Below are 15,634 nucleotides of genomic sequence, written 5' to 3'. Positions count from 1 at the left end.
ATTTGTCCTGAAAATGTTACAGGATAGGTAGAAATATAAATTATCAGTGACATGCAGTTAGAGAAATGTATTCTTATAATTCCTCATGCAACACCATACATCCATGGCCAGATTAGAACAAAATGAATCTGAATGTTTCTCTAATTCGCATTTGTTCTCAAAAATGTTCAATTTTGTTCCAAACCGGGGTAGAAAGTTTTGACATTTTACCATGAAGAATATAGTTGATGTGTTATTAAGATTTACGAATACTACGGGCTGGATTTTAAGAGCTTAGCGCTGATCACGGTGGCGAGCTCAAAAGATGGCGGCCTGGCCATGCAGACTGCACGCCAAAGAGCTGCCGCAATCTCAAGCGCGGGGGCTCATTTAAATAGCCGAGGCAGCCAGCAACCCCCTCCCCCAATCTTGTGGAGGGAGCAGGCTGTCCGTCCTTGGCAATGGCATCATCTGCCTGTGTGCAGGTGCTGCCGCCATTTTTAAATTTTTAAAGACCTACCACCCAAAATTAAATAAATAAATTTCTCATGCCCCTTTCCCACTCCCCCCATAGCAATTACAATAGCTATTTGCCCTTCCCCCCCCCCCACCCCACCCACCAAAAATACTTACCTTTTACATCTGACCTTTGCCCCCCCCCCCACAAACTGCAGAAAGTTTAAGGTTCAACCCTTCCCACCATCCCCTACACCCATTACGTATATTTGACCCCATTCCCTGCCCCCCTGCATTGACAAACATACCTCTTCGCCCCTCCCCACCAGTGTGGCACCGCATTTCCCCAGACGGGGATCTGCAAGCGCAGGAATGCCAGCGGCCACACTGAAGGTCATGGTGGGCCCTCAAGATCGCAGGTAAGTCTATTTAAATTTATTAACTTTATTTATTTGAATATTTAAATTGTGGTCCTGTTGCCCAGTGGCGGGGGATGTAGGGGGGGCCGCCTCAGAACCTTGCCGCTGCCGAGAGGATCGGGCAGGCCCTCTTGGTGTTGTGGTCCGTAGCGGGTCTCATCCGGAACCATCTTCAGGCCCCTCCACCCCCGCCACCACGGATCCCGATGTCTGGGGGAGAACAAAATACAGCCCTATATTTTCGAATACTACAAACATTTGTCAGGCCTGGTGACTAATAAATGAGGGAAGCACCCACAAGCCAAATGATTGTGCACAATTCCAATAATGTCTCTATTGACAACTTTTCAGAATGAGTTTTATCAACTGGAATCCCATTTTATATTATCATAGAATTCTACAGCACAGATGGAGGCCATTTGGCCCACCTACCTTTGCTGGTTCTCTGAATGAGCTCCCAACTAGCTCCCCTACTCATTTTCCATAGTACAGTAAATTTTTCCTTTTTAAGTAGAGATCCCATTCACTTTTGAATTCCCTCCCCCAACCACCACCACCACCCCAGCTTTTTTGCCAATTACCTTAGATCGGTGACCTCCTGCGAGTGGAAACAGTTTCTTCCTGTCTGTTCTATCAAAATTGTTCATAATTTTGAACACCTCTATCGAATTTCTTCTTATTCTTTTCTACTCTAAGGAGAACAATCCCAGATTTGCTATTCTCTGCAGATAACTGAAATCCTTCCTTCCTGGTACCATTCCAGTAAATCTCCTCTGCAACTTCTGCAAGGCCTTGATATCATTTCTAAAAGTGGAGTGCTCAGAATTAGACACAATAGTCTAGCGGAGCTCTAGCCAGTCAATCATGCAGGTTGATCATAACTTGGTTGAAGGATAATTGGTATAACTATTAGGCTGGCATTGCTACTCATGTACTTCCTGTTGCTGGTTAGTACAAATCCATTAACAGTGACCACAGCCTTTCCCATCCTGTTTCAGAAGTGGCTTGGTGGGTAGCACTCTCATCTCTGAGTTAGAAGGTTGTAGATTCAAATCTCACTCCAGAAACCTGTGCACAGAATCTAGGTTGATATTCCAGTGCAGTGCAGAGAGAGCACTGCACTGTCAGAGGTGCCACTTTCTGGATGAGATGTTAAACTGAGGCCCTATCTGCTCTCTCAAGGGGATGTAATAGATCCCATGGCTCTGTGGAAAAACAGCAAGGGAGCTCCTCATGTCCTTGTCAAAAATTAGCCCTCAATCAATATTACTAAAGTAGATTATCTGGTCATTATTACATTGTTGTTTGTAAGACCTGTGTACAAATTGGCTGCTATGCTTCCCACATTACAACAGTGACTACACTTCAAAAATATTTACTTGGCTACAAAGACTGCAAAGTTCTTTGGGACATCCTGAGTTGTGAAAGGTGCTGTATAAATGCAAGTGTTCTTCTCTTCTTCATCAGTTAGAGATCTAAATCTGGTCCCTAAGTATTCACTGTAAAATTAGAGGAGATGGTAATGGGGATGAGGGATTGGTGTAACAAATCAGTTGTTTTTGTTTTCCTCATCAGACGGGCTGTTATTGGTGCCTGATCCTAACCAATACTTCTGGGTGTGTCAGGGTGTTGTCAACGTAGACAACATGGATGACGGTGAAGAGTTGGAACTCACTGATGTATGTACTTTTAATATTAAATTAAAATATACAGCAATTGCATGCACTAACAATTCCTCCTAGTGGAAAACATTACCTCAAATTAATTGTTATTAATTGGAGAAAATACTCAAAACCATTTCACAGGGATGCTATTAATGTTCATCCAAAAATAAGAGGTCATTAGGAGCATTCAGCATTTTAGAAGCAACAAGTTCCACCTGTTGATGACTTTTGTTGATGCAGTAACTACACTTGTGAACAAGGGCAGCCCAGAAAATATATTTGACTTGGATTTTCAAAAGACAATTTAATGTAGTTCTAAGGGGATGAAAACCTTCAGTACACTATTTTAAGCACATTGATCCTTATGTACACTATTTTAAGCACACTGATCCTTATGTACACTATTTTAAGCACACTGATCCTTATGTACACTATTTTATCAATGTTTTAAATAGGTAGTTTCCATTTTATACTTCTGCAGTCATTTATTGCCAACAGTAGTGAATGGAAGAAAAAGACCCCGTGTTACAACAACAATGCATTTATATAGTGCCTCTAACATACGAAACATCCCATTGCACTTACAATGAAAAGAACCATGTATTCAATTCAGAGAACTGAACCTCCACTTTCTGTTGAAAGAAACAAGACGTCAGAGAGAAAACATCATGTAAATCTGTAAGATGCTAAAAGGCTAGACAGATTATTTAACTTAACAGTTACATAGATGTCACAACACAGAAACAGGTCATTTGGCTCATAAGTCCATGTCAGTGTTTACCCTCCACGCAAACAAACAAACAAACCAAATGACATTTACCCGTTCTGTTTCTATATCCCTTCATCCCCTGAACCAACCTAACCTTGAATGGTGACATAGTTTCTGCCTTAACCAGTAACCCTTACAATGCTCTGTGTGAAGATGTTTCTACTGCTCTCTAGTCTAATTCACTTACATTTAATCTTGTATTGCGATGGATTAAAAAACTGTTAAATTTTCCACGTTTAGTTATATTCTGATTGGGGAAGAACATAATTTGAATACTAATCAAGATTGATATTTGAGCTAGTTCAATCTTCCTCCTCATTCCCATCCCAAATTAACTGGGTAGTGGTGGACAACACAGGAAATAAGGCAAAGAGGCCTCAAGTGCCTTAAGTGCCCAACCTCAAATTTTCTTTCCTTCATCCCAGCCAGGAAAGCCATTGGCTGCCCCTGCATTGCCTGCTGCATGTAAATACCTGCAGGCAGGTGAGGCCTGGGAAACTGTCTGATTTCCCTGCTCATTGCCACTGCCTTCGCCAACCACAAGGACCGGCAGGAGACAAACAGCAGTAGTTTCTGGGTGATGGCAACAACCCTCTAAGTCATTGGTGGGGGCCTAGGCCTGGGCTATCCATACTGATCTGAGAAGGCTCGGCCCACTGTGAGGTCTTGGCACATTCTAAGGCCTTCAGTCAAATCAGTACTGCAGTCCTTGGGGCTCTACTTCCCCGTTGAGGAATATTCCTTCCTTTTCCAATGCTGCAGAGGATGTCTCAGTGCAGCAGTGCCATATTTTACTATACTGTGTGGCAGGCTTCCTCTTGTTGGCAAAGAGTCCAGCGGGAGCCCTGCCCTGCAACTTTAGTGCGGTCCACAGAGTAAACTGGGTCAGATGCTATAGTTAATAATCCATAACACAAGTCCATTTTAACTTGGCAAAGTATGATTCACTTTAGCTCCGATATTAGCTCTAATATTTCTGAAGGGCCATCTACTACTCATGTTTTTGGGATCAGAATTGCTATTTGTTTTGAGGCTCTTTTTTCTTTCAAAATTAAACAACATATTAAAGAATCAAGTAAAACTACAATGATTGTTTGATCACTAGGTTGCCTTTGATGTACTGGGCTTCACTGCTGATGAAAAACTTAGTATCTACAAACTGACTGGGGCCATTATGCATTTTGGTAACATGAAGTTCAAGCAGAAACCAAGAGAAGAACAGGCAGAAGTCGACACCCCTGAAGGTACATTTCCTAGTTTCAGTTTCAGTTTTCCAATCACACATAGTGTATTGGAGGAAGCATCAAATGGAGAAACTAAAGGGTGAATTATCGTAACCAACTGAATAGTGATATTAGCAGTAGCTTCCCACCAGGTCAAGTGCCCTCTACCTTGCCAACGCCATCAAAAAATGTAATGTCCAGACGGCATAACCTATTAGTCTTGTCACTTCCCAAAAGAGGCAATGGTTAACAGATCTGTGCTATAAGTAACTTATAAATAAATCTGGATAAAATACATTTTCATGGTACATTATGGGCGGCACAGTGGCGCAGTGGTTAGCACCGCAGCCTCACAGCTCCAGCGACCCGGGTTCAATTCTGGGTACTACCTGTGAAGTTTGCAAGTTCTCCCTGTGTCTGCGTGGGTTTCCTCCGGGTACTCCGGTTTCCTCCCACAGCCAAAGACATGCAGGTTGATAGGTAAATTGGCCATTATAAATTGTCCCTAGTATAGGTAGGTGGTAGGGAAATATAGGGATAGGTGGGGATGTGGTAGGAATATGGAATTAGTGTAGGATTAGTATAAATGGGTGGTTGATGGTCGGCACAGACTCGGTGGGCCGAAGGTCCTGTTTCTGTGCTGTATCTCTAAATAAAAATAAAAATAAAAAAATAAATTATCCTTTCAAACAATGGGGATAATTTTGACTTTGGGCAGTTGTGTAAAGCAGGTGATAGTGAATTGCTAGCCTGTTTTACATGCTTCCCTATTTTTATTTCCATTGAAGTCACTGGAAATGAAAATGGAGTGAGATGTAAAACGGGCTACTGATTCAATATTGCCAATTTTACACATTGGCCCAAAGTCAAATTTACCCCAGCGTCTCTTCAACCTAATCAGTTTATATGATAGTTTGTTGGCATGCACAGCTGAGATGTTATCTATACAGTGCCAGTTCTGAATGAATTGTTACCTGCTAGTAGAAGTTCTTGTCATTGGACACATGGTTGTTGCTTCAAGCATGTCATGAAGCTACATGGCAAACAGCAATGTGTGAACATACCATAGTTGGGACTTATTTTATTGGTCAGAACATGAAGATGAGGTATCAAACTAGGTTAAATATAGAATTATAAACTGTTGACAATTCGATTGTGCAAATAAAGCTCTACTGTTTCTATTCTTTACAACTCTTTATCATGGAGTTATCATTCCCACTTCTCCTGTTTCCAGTGGCTGACAAGGTCTCCCACTTGATGTCTCTCAATTCGGGCGAGTTGCAGAAGGGCATCACCAGGCCAAGAGTAAAGGTTGGGAATGAGTTTGTGCAGAAGAGCCAGAATATGGATCAAGTAAGCATTTATATCTAATTTCATCTTTATATTCAATCTCTTTTGCTATGTAGAAAATCTATACAACAAAAATAATATGAAACTAACAGCAGTCAACTTCCACCTGCATTTTGTTTACTTATTGCCAACTTTTCTACTTCTTCCTCTCCAAAGGGTTTAACTCCTGTTGAAATAGAGTTTACAGGCACCAAGTGCTGTCCAGTACCTCACTAAAGTCTCCGTTCTTCCTGTGTGAGCCAAGGCTATAAGTGCAGGCAAAGTACTTGACCATAGGGTGTGTAGGAGACAAGCCTGGCCTGTCCTCACCCGAAGTCTACACGTGTCCATTTTCCACCAGAGGTCATGGGATATCAACCAGGAGCAGGAACCATAGCTTTCCCCTTCTTCACCCAAAAGTGTTGCCAAATTGTATCACCCCTCGTAGAAATCAAGTAACTCAGGATAGGCTGGGAATCAAACCTGGGACCTTTTGATCTACAGTGTTCGGTTGCATGAAAGCCTGTGGGGAAACCACACAGTCAGTTCAGAGTATTTCTCTGATCATTCGAAAGAATTAAAAGGCCATCGTTTTCCTGGGATTTAAAATGCTCCGGCCCCAAAGGATTGCAAAGATGAGAAACCCACTTTTTCTTCTCAACTTGCCAGCTGGTAGTCCGACTGATCCTGCCCTCACCTGACTGAACAACAGACAAGACAAGGAACCAAGCTCCTTTATCCCTTTTCAAGCCCAGGGACATTGAAACCAATTGTGTGACCTTATTGCCACCCCAGCTAATTGAATCCAAACTGAGCATAAATCAAGAAATACACACTGGGCTCAATTTTAACTCCCCCCACCCCCCACAACGTGGCAGAAACCGGGTTGGGGGGTGGAGTGGCGGTGGCAGGAGCAGGGAAGAGTAGGCGGGATTAATCTACTCCTTTCCCGCGCCGATCTGGCTGACTGCAAGCTGAAATTGCAGATGGGCGAGTGTGTTTATCCCAAGCCATCAGCAGCCCGTTTAAATATGCAGATTGAGCTCAGATGTCATAATTGGGTACTGGTCTGGCATTTTAATTTGAGGCCTGAGCGGTAGTGCCTTTGCCGCCAGGCCAAGCCTGCCATGACCAGCAGCCCAGGCCAAATGAGACCCAGAGAGGCAAGTCTTTACACTGCCTTTTTATTTTCTTGGAGACCTGGAGGAGCTGGAGTTCTCATACAGGCCCCACAAGGAAACTTGGACCATCTCTTCCCAGGCTTCCTCCTCACCCCCATCCCCACTACCCCACCGATAGGGATTTCACCCCCCCCCCCCCCCCCCACCCCCCACCCACCTCCCCTGGAGCCATTCGATGGACTTACTTTGTGTCAAGACCAATCCCAAGGGGCTGCAGCAGTATCCTGCTGCCTGAATCCCCACTCCTGGCTGCTGACCAGGCAGCAATTCCTACCAAAATTACAATCTTGCTTGTGTAAATGAGGTCAGGGTGTTAAAATTTCTCCGGACTTCAGTACTTGAGCCTATCATTTGCACTAGTCCACCACCATCCAAGCCCCCACTCTACCTCATCCAAAAGAGCGATCCCACCCCAAATTAAAATCAAGGCCACTCCCACATAGTAAGAACAGATCATCTTGAACCTGTGGCAGCCGTCTGACAGCAGTCAGAAGGACAAGAATAATTTTGATGAACGGGATTTTATTTTTGCTTTCTTTCAGTGCTACAATGCGATTGGAGCGCTGGCGAAGGCTGTTTATGACAAAATGTTCAAGTGGATGGTTCTGAGAATCAACAAGACCTTGGACACCAAGGCACAACGTCAGTATTTCATCGGAGTGCTGGATATTGCTGGCTTTGAGATCTTTGAGGTAAAGAGCCTCACTGTACAGCAACTTTAGAACACAAGCCAACAAAAAAGAAACAACAATCCTTTGTCACTGCTATTTATTAAAGCAAAAATTTAGCCATAAATAAACAAAAATCTTCTACCTTGCAAGGGTAAATTTTAACTTTGAGCGAAAGTGTAAAACAAGTGATATCGGATCAGCCACCTGTTGGTCAATGAAAATCAGGGAGATGTACAATGGGCAGATGACATTGCTCATTTTACACAATCACTCAAAGTTTAAATGTGTTCTGAAAAGCACAATCCTGCCTTGTTGTGAAAGAAAAGTCAGCTTGAGCGAATAAGGAATAGATCAGCATTACAGAATACAGGTTATATTTATTGGAGTTAGACTAGATGTTAATCTGTGCTGGTAATGAGATGCACTGGAAGACCAGAACTCAGGTGAGCTCAAAGCAGGATTTTTCACAACACAGACAGATGAAAATATGTTTCCCTGTAGCAAATGGAGCTTTGTAGCCAGTCATGTATGGAATGGCTTAAAAGGAAAGTCTTAGAACACACGTAATTATGTTAAGGTTGAATAGCATAGACATAGAGATGTTTCCATTTGTGGAGAGTCCAAACCTATCGACTTACATATATATCATAGCCACAAATAAATTCATGAGGGAATTCAGGAGAAACTTAGTTACCAGAGACTGGTTAGAATGTGGAAGCTGCTGCCACATGGAGCGGTTGAGGTGAATAGTATTGATGCACTTAAGGGGCAGCTAGATAAACACATAAGGGAGAAAGGAATAGGATATGTAGATAGGGTGAGATGAAATGAGAGGAGGCTCATGTGAAGCATAAACATCGGCATAACTACTGGGGCCAAATGGCCTGTTTTTCTGATCTAAAGTCTATGTAATCCATGACAGCCTTATAGATGAAAAAGTATATTTGAAAAATGGCGCTTTGAGAGGATGAGGGATTGATGGACAAAAGATGATTTTTGTTTTAAATTGGAAGGAAACTTTGAGTTCTAAATAAATCAGGCTGTCCATTCTAGATGTGAAGATAATGGGAATTATCACTTAATCTCCCAATGAATTAGAAGTCAGGCATATAAATAGTAGAGGAACCTCATTCTTATTCTCTGCCATTCTTATACTTCCTCAGTTCAATAGCTTTGAGCAACTTTGTATCAACTTCACCAACGAGAAGCTGCAACAGTTTTTCAATCACCACATGTTCGTCCTGGAACAGGAAGAATATAAGAAAGAAGGGATTCACTGGGAGTTTATTGACTTTGGCATGGACCTGCAAGCCTGTATTGAGCTGCTGGAGAAGGTAATTCTGTCAAAGAAAGTCACATAAGCACATGTCAAAAGAAAAATTGTGTGGACGCTGGAAACCCAAAATAAAATGGAGAGGGAACAAGTTTATGGTCTAGAAATTCCAGCTGGACACATGAGAGATGCAAAGGCCTGAATAGTGAGGCCCAAGGTGCCCTGACTCTTGTTTGTGAATTTTGCACTCATCAAGGGAAGGCACCTTATTGTTGTCGAATGAAAGCTCTTCAGGTGCCCAGTGCCAACATCACACACTCTGAGTATGGTGCAAATAGACGCAAGGCAAAGCTCTATGCCAACATTGTGCTTCACCACCAGAGGGACACCCCTTCCTATACCATTGTGGCATTTTCCATTTTCCAAATCCCACACGAACTTCACCTCTTTGAGCAGGTTTGCCAATTAGCACCAAACTAAAGGTTGTTTTTTGCCTGTGTCCCATGCCGATTCATAATTTGGTTCAGATGACGCAAATGCACTTCGCATAGCAGCTTTCATGACTACTTTTTGATTGGTAGCAATGGCACAGTTTTGATTTATTGCAGTGACAATTCTCCTGCTATTTGTTTGCAGCCCATGGGCATCTTTTCCATCCTCGAAGAGCAATGCGTGTTCCCTAAGGCGACTGATGCAACGTTCAAAGCTGCCTTGTATGACAACCATTTGGGCAAGTCCAATAATTTCCTGAAGCCGAAAGGTGGTAAAGGCAAATCGCAAGCTACCTTTGAGCTTATCCATTATGCTGGCACAGTAAGTATTAGCCTCTTCAGCAGTACACCACTCTGAAATTACACAGCTGTTAAAAAAACTTGGTGATGGGGGCAGGGCGGTGCGCGGGGTGGACGGAGAGATGCGGTGAAATTGGTCGACACTAGCAGCTGCAAACAGGTTGATGGCAAATTCACTCTGAAGTGAATCGGAAAAGAAAATAGGGCGTGGTGTAAATCAAGCATGCCGATTCAGCAACAGCACATTTCACATTACCACCACTGAGCAATTACACCGATGTCTGAATAATTGGCCATTTATAGCAGGGTAAATCAATTCTGCAATATCCATGCTTTAGATAAACCCAGATATTGCCCTGAGCTTGTTAAACCTCACTAAACTCGGTTAAAGAGAATTCTACAATAAAGACATGTATAGCCATGGATTGCTCATTCGCCTCCATTTACACAAGAAGCCATTTGTGATAATTCCAAGTGATAACACATTACCCTTGCAAATCATCATTCACTCCTGTGTATCCCATACTGTGCACAAACAAATTCCATATGAGTTAATAATTGCGAGAAATATATTTGTAGTCTCAACTAACATGATTAGTGGATTCGCAAGATTGATGCTGGTTTATTATGATTTATGATTCTCAAATCCGTCATAGCCATTGTCTGGTTTTATCCAGAGTAGGTTTTAATTTCAACAATGCTGGCCTGGTGAAAACCATGTGACGAGCAATTAAAATGACTCGGGTGAATTGCATGCACCATCCCACTGCCTTCCCATGACTTACGACCTTAACCAGACTAACCTGGAATGCATGGCTGAAGAGCTGGTGTAGGCGGGAGGGTTTCAGCTACTTGGATCTTTGGGATCTCTTCTGGTGCAGAGGTTACCTGTACAAGAAGGACGGGTTGCATCTAAATTGGAGGGGGACCAATTTCCTTGCGGGGAGGTTTGCGAGTACTACTCGGGAGGGTTTAAACTAGTCTTGCAGGGGGATGGGACTCAAAGTAGTAGTCTCTCCGATGAGATAGTTGAGACAAATTTAGAGGTTAAAGCAAGCAAGTCTAGTAGGCAGGCCGGGCAGGGGCAGGACAGGGAGCGTGGAAGGTCTGGTAGGCTAAACTGCATTTACTTTAATGCAAGAAGCCTTACAGGTAAGGCAGACAAACTCAGAGCATGGATCGGTACATGGGATTGTGATATTATAGCTATTACGAAAACGTGGTTGAGGGATGGGCAGGACTGGCAGCTCAATGTTCCGGGGTACCGATCCTTCCGGCATGACAGAAGTGGAAGTAAGAGAGGAGGGAGAGTTTCATTATTGATTAGGGAGGACATCACAACAGTACTTAGGGAGGATATCCCGGGGGGAATGTTCAGCGAGGCCATATGGGTAGAACTTAGAAATAAGAAAGGGGTGATCACTTTGATGGGATTATACTATAGGCCCCCCAATAGTCAGAGGGAAGTGGAGGAGCATATATCTAGGGAAATCAGAGATAGTGTAGGAATTATAGGGTTGTAATAGTAGGTGATTTTAACTTCCCTAATATTGACTGGGACTGCCCTAGTGCTAAGGGATCAGATGGGGAAGAATTTGTTAAGTGTGTCAAGGGTAGTTTTCTGAAGCAGTATGTGGATGGCCCTACTAGAGAAGGGGCTACACTCGACCTCCTCTTAGGGAATGAGGATGTGCAGGTGATTGATGTGTCAGTGGGGGAACACTTTGGGACCAGTGACCATAACTCTATTGGCTTCAAGACAGTTATGGAAAAGGGTAGGACTGGTCCTCCGGTTGAAGTCCTAAATTGGGAGAAGGCTAATTTCGATGGCATCAGACAGGAACTCTCAAAAGTTGAATGGGAGAGGTTGATTACAGGTAAAGGGACGTCTGGCAAGTGGGAGCCTTTCAAAAGTGAGATAGGAAGAGTTCAGGGCCGGCATGTTCCTGTTAGATGGAAGGGCAAGGCTGGCAAATTTAGGGAACCTTGGTTGATGAAGGATATTGAGGGTCTGGTCAGGACAAAGAAGGAGGCATACGTCAGGTATAGGCAGCTGGGATCGAGCGGGTCCCTCGAGGAGTATAGGGGATGTAGGACTACACTTAAGAAGGAACTTAGGAGGGCGAAAAGGGGCCATGAGATTTCCCTGGCAGATAAGATAAAGGAGAATCCTAAAAGATTCTATAAGTATATTAAGAGTAAAAGGGTAGCTAGGGAGAGAGTAGGTCCCCTTAAGGAACAGTGTGATAATCTATGTGTGGAGTCACAGGAAATGGGCGAGGTCTTAAATGAATATTTCTCGTCAGTATTTACCGTGGAGAAGGTCATGGAAGCTAGTGAGTTCAAGGGAGGGAACACCAATACCCTGGAGCATATCAACATTACAAAGGAGGAGGTGTTGGAGGTTTTGAAGCGCATTAAGGTAGATAAATCCCCAGGGCCTGACCAGGTGTATTCTAGGATGCTATGGGAAGCAAGGGAGGAGATTGCTGGGGCCCTGGCAGAGATTTTTGTATCATCGTTAGCCACGGGTGAGGTACTGGAAGACTGGAGGATAGCTAATGTTGTGCCTTTATTTAAGAAGGGCAGCAGGGATAAGCCAGGGAACTACAGGCAGGTGAGCCTTACATCAGTGGTGGGAAAGTTTATTGGAAGGGATTCTGAGAGACAGGATTTATATGCATCTGAAAAGGCATGGACTGATTAGGGATAGTCAGCATGGCTTTGTGCGTGGGAAATCATGTCTCTCAAATTTGATTGAGTTTTTCGAGGAGGTGACCAAGAGGATTGACGAGGGCAGGGCGATGGACGTTGTCTACATGGACTTTAGCAAGGCCTTTGACAAGGTCCCGCATGGTAGGCTGGTCCAGAAGGTTCGAACACATGGGATCCAGGATGAGCTCGCAAATTGGATACAAAATTGGCTTGGTGATAGGAGGCAGAGGGTGGTAATGGCGGATTGTTTCTCAGATTGGAGGCCGGTGACCAGTGGTGTGCCGCAGGGATCGGTGCTGGGCCCTCTATTTGTCATCTATATTAATGACTTGGATGTGAATGTAGGGGGCATGATTAGTAAGTTTGCAGATGACACCAAAATTGGTGGTATAGTAGACAGTGAAGAAGGTTGTCTAAGGTTACAACAGGATATAGATCAACTGGGAAAGTGGGCAAAGGAGTGGCAAATGGAATTTAACACAGACAAGTGTGAAGGGATGCATTTTGAGAAGTTAAACCAGGGCAGGACATATACAGTGAATGGCAGGGCTCTGGGGAGTGTTGTTGAGCAGAGAGACCTTGGGGTGCAAGTACATAGTTCCCTGAAAGTGGCAACACAGGTAGACAGGGTGGTGAAGAAGGCGTATGGCATGCTTGCCTTCATCGGCCGAGGTATTGAGTACAAGAGTTGGGACGTCATGTTACAGTTGTACATAACGTTGGTTAGGCCGCATTTGGAGTACTGTGTGCAGTTCTGGTCGCCACACTACAGGAAAGATGTGATTAAGCTAGAGAGGGTGTAGAAAAGATTCACAAGGATGTTGCCTGGTTTGGAGGGGTTGAGTTATAAAGAGAGATTGGATAGGCTGGGTCTGTTTTCCCTGGAGCGAAGGAGGCTGAGAGGGGACATGATAGAGGTATATAAAATTATGAGAGGCATAGATAGGGTAGATAGCCAGAGTCTGTTTCCCATGGTAGAGGTGACTAAAACTAGAGGGCATAGATTTAAGGTGAGAGGGAGAAGGTTTAAAGGGGATCAAAGGGGTAAATTTTTCACACAAAGAATAGTGGGTATCTGGAATGAGCTGCCTGAGGAGGTGGTGGAGGCAGGAACAGTAGCAACATTTAAGAGGCATCTGGACAGGTACTTGAATGAGAAAGGTTTAGAGGGATATGGAATTAATGCAGGCAGGTGGGATTAGTATAGATATGGTCGGCATGGACGCAGTGGGCCGAAGGGCCTGTTTCTATGCTGTATGACTCTATGACTCTAACCAGGCAGCAAGCGGAGTCGGGACCAGAAGAGGCCCAGAAATTCAATGGATCTTTTTTAAGGTTCCTTGTGGGCCAGGAGGAACAGAATTACTCTTCTGGGCCCGAGAAAACCTTGGAATTCCCCTAATTCGGGTTTCACTCCCCGTTGCCCAACCACAAGGTCCTTCCGAACCCCTTACCTGCGCCACGGTGAGGCCCATTTCTAGACCTTCAGCTGCCTGACTTTCCATTTCCGCCCACCCGCTGGCTATCATCCTGCTGGTTTCAGGTGGGAGACAAACAGAGCCTATGGAGGTAAGCTCTGTGGATTAAAATCTCCCAGACCTCACAACTGCAGACATTCAGATGTTTTGCCATCCAACATGATCCTTGCCTGCAGGACTCCCAGGCCCAGTTAAAGTCATCCCTCGTGTCAATACTATATTGTTTCTCTTCTTCAGGTTGGCTACAGCACTCAAGGTTGGCTAGAGAAGAACAAGGATCCCTTGAATGAAACTGTGGTGGCTCTTTTCCAGAAATCTCCCCAGGCTCTGTTACCCGTTCTCTTCAAAGAAGAGGACGCACCAGGTGAGTTATGGAGAATGCAAGGACATCTGTAGCTGAACCTGAAAAAGGGATGAGCAAAAAGTGAAGACCAATGCCATCAAGTGTTAAAAACGGAGTAGCACAAAGATAAAATATACTTTCCTCTTTAAGTTTCTTGTCCAACTCAATAAATGTTTCAATATTGATGAATTTTTGATTGAGCCTCTGTGAAATGGCTTGAGATGTTTTCTACATAATGGGCACTGTCTTAACCCAAGTTGGTACTGCAGCCACTGCATTGAGCAAGTGGACAGCAAGTGGAGGAGGGAGCAGCACTAACTTTACAGAAGCACAGCTGGATGACCAAGACAGAAGGCAAGGGAAACTCAGACACACAAGGTTTAGGCAGGACATAAGCCTGGCTTAAGCATTGCAGGTACCTGACATCCCATCTGTGCAGGTACCCATTAACGCTGAACTCTGTCCTTGAGTGTAAAACTGTGATAGCTTTTTATTTATTGAGTGCAACTGTTTATTTTACGAAACCATCTCATTGCAGCTGGTGGTAAGAGGCAGAAGAAAGGCTCTTCTTTCCAGACAGTTTCTGCTTTCTACAGGGTAAGACCTCTGCACAGATTCCCCACCAGAAATAGTCGGCATCTTCTCTCGCTTCCTCCTTCGTTATTATTTTGCCTTTATCCCATTTAGCTCTTTGCTCCTTGCCTCTAGATTACCCTTTTTCACATTCAATTCCCGTCACACTTCTAGACACAAGGATAAGCTCGTCATTGTTTTTGCTGCATTCTTTACCTGCACCATTCTATGACCCCTTTTTGTCTTGACTAACTTCACTTTATTGCAGCAATTTTTATTGTGCCATTTCTCGACATTACAGGAGCAGCTGAACAAGCTGATGACCACACTACGCAGCACAGCTCCCCACTTTGTCCGATGTATTGTGCCAAATGAAAACAAACAGTCAGGTGAGTCCAATGCTCTCTTCATACAGTAACTAGTATCAAAAATGCTAACTTGCTGCTTTTTTAGGGTTAAATTTGAAGAACAAAGAACAAAGAACAATACAGCACAGGAACAGGCCATTCGGCCCTCCAAGCCTGCGCCGATCTTGATGCCTGCCTAAACTAAAACCTTCCGCACTTCCAGGGACCATATCCCTCTATCCCCATCCTATTCATTTATTTGTCAAGATGCCTCTTAAACGTCACTATTGTACCTGCTTCCACCACCTCCCCCGGCAGCAAGTTCCAGGCACTCACCACCCTCTGTGTAAAAAACTTGCCTCGCACATCCTCTCTAAACTTTGCCCCTCGCACCTTAAACCTATGTCCCCAAGTAACTGACTC

The 15,634-nt window shown here is 44.0% G+C and overlaps 1 protein-coding gene across 1 annotated transcript in view; it reads left to right on the top strand.

Annotated features, from left to right (window-relative positions):
* The window catches only part of LOC137383255 (myosin-16-like), a 96,691-nt gene that overhangs the window by 30,623 nt on the left and 50,434 nt on the right, over positions 1 to 15,634 (top strand). Inside the window, exons 9-17 of the mRNA XM_068055783.1 lie at positions 2,430 to 2,533; positions 4,393 to 4,531; positions 5,745 to 5,863; positions 7,563 to 7,712; positions 8,855 to 9,025; positions 9,601 to 9,777; positions 14,186 to 14,312; positions 14,830 to 14,888; positions 15,166 to 15,253. Of these exons, the coding sequence (XP_067911884.1) occupies positions 2,430 to 2,533; positions 4,393 to 4,531; positions 5,745 to 5,863; positions 7,563 to 7,712; positions 8,855 to 9,025; positions 9,601 to 9,777; positions 14,186 to 14,312; positions 14,830 to 14,888; positions 15,166 to 15,253 (1,134 nt within the window). The remainder of the gene's footprint in view (positions 1 to 2,429; positions 2,534 to 4,392; positions 4,532 to 5,744; positions 5,864 to 7,562; positions 7,713 to 8,854; positions 9,026 to 9,600; positions 9,778 to 14,185; positions 14,313 to 14,829; positions 14,889 to 15,165; positions 15,254 to 15,634) is intronic.

Source organism: Heterodontus francisci, chromosome 24, assembly GCF_036365525.1.
Source record: "Heterodontus francisci isolate sHetFra1 chromosome 24, sHetFra1.hap1, whole genome shotgun sequence".
Taxonomy (NCBI): domain Eukaryota; kingdom Metazoa; phylum Chordata; class Chondrichthyes; order Heterodontiformes; family Heterodontidae; genus Heterodontus; species Heterodontus francisci.
This window is presented reverse-complemented; position numbering and strand designations above follow the sequence as displayed.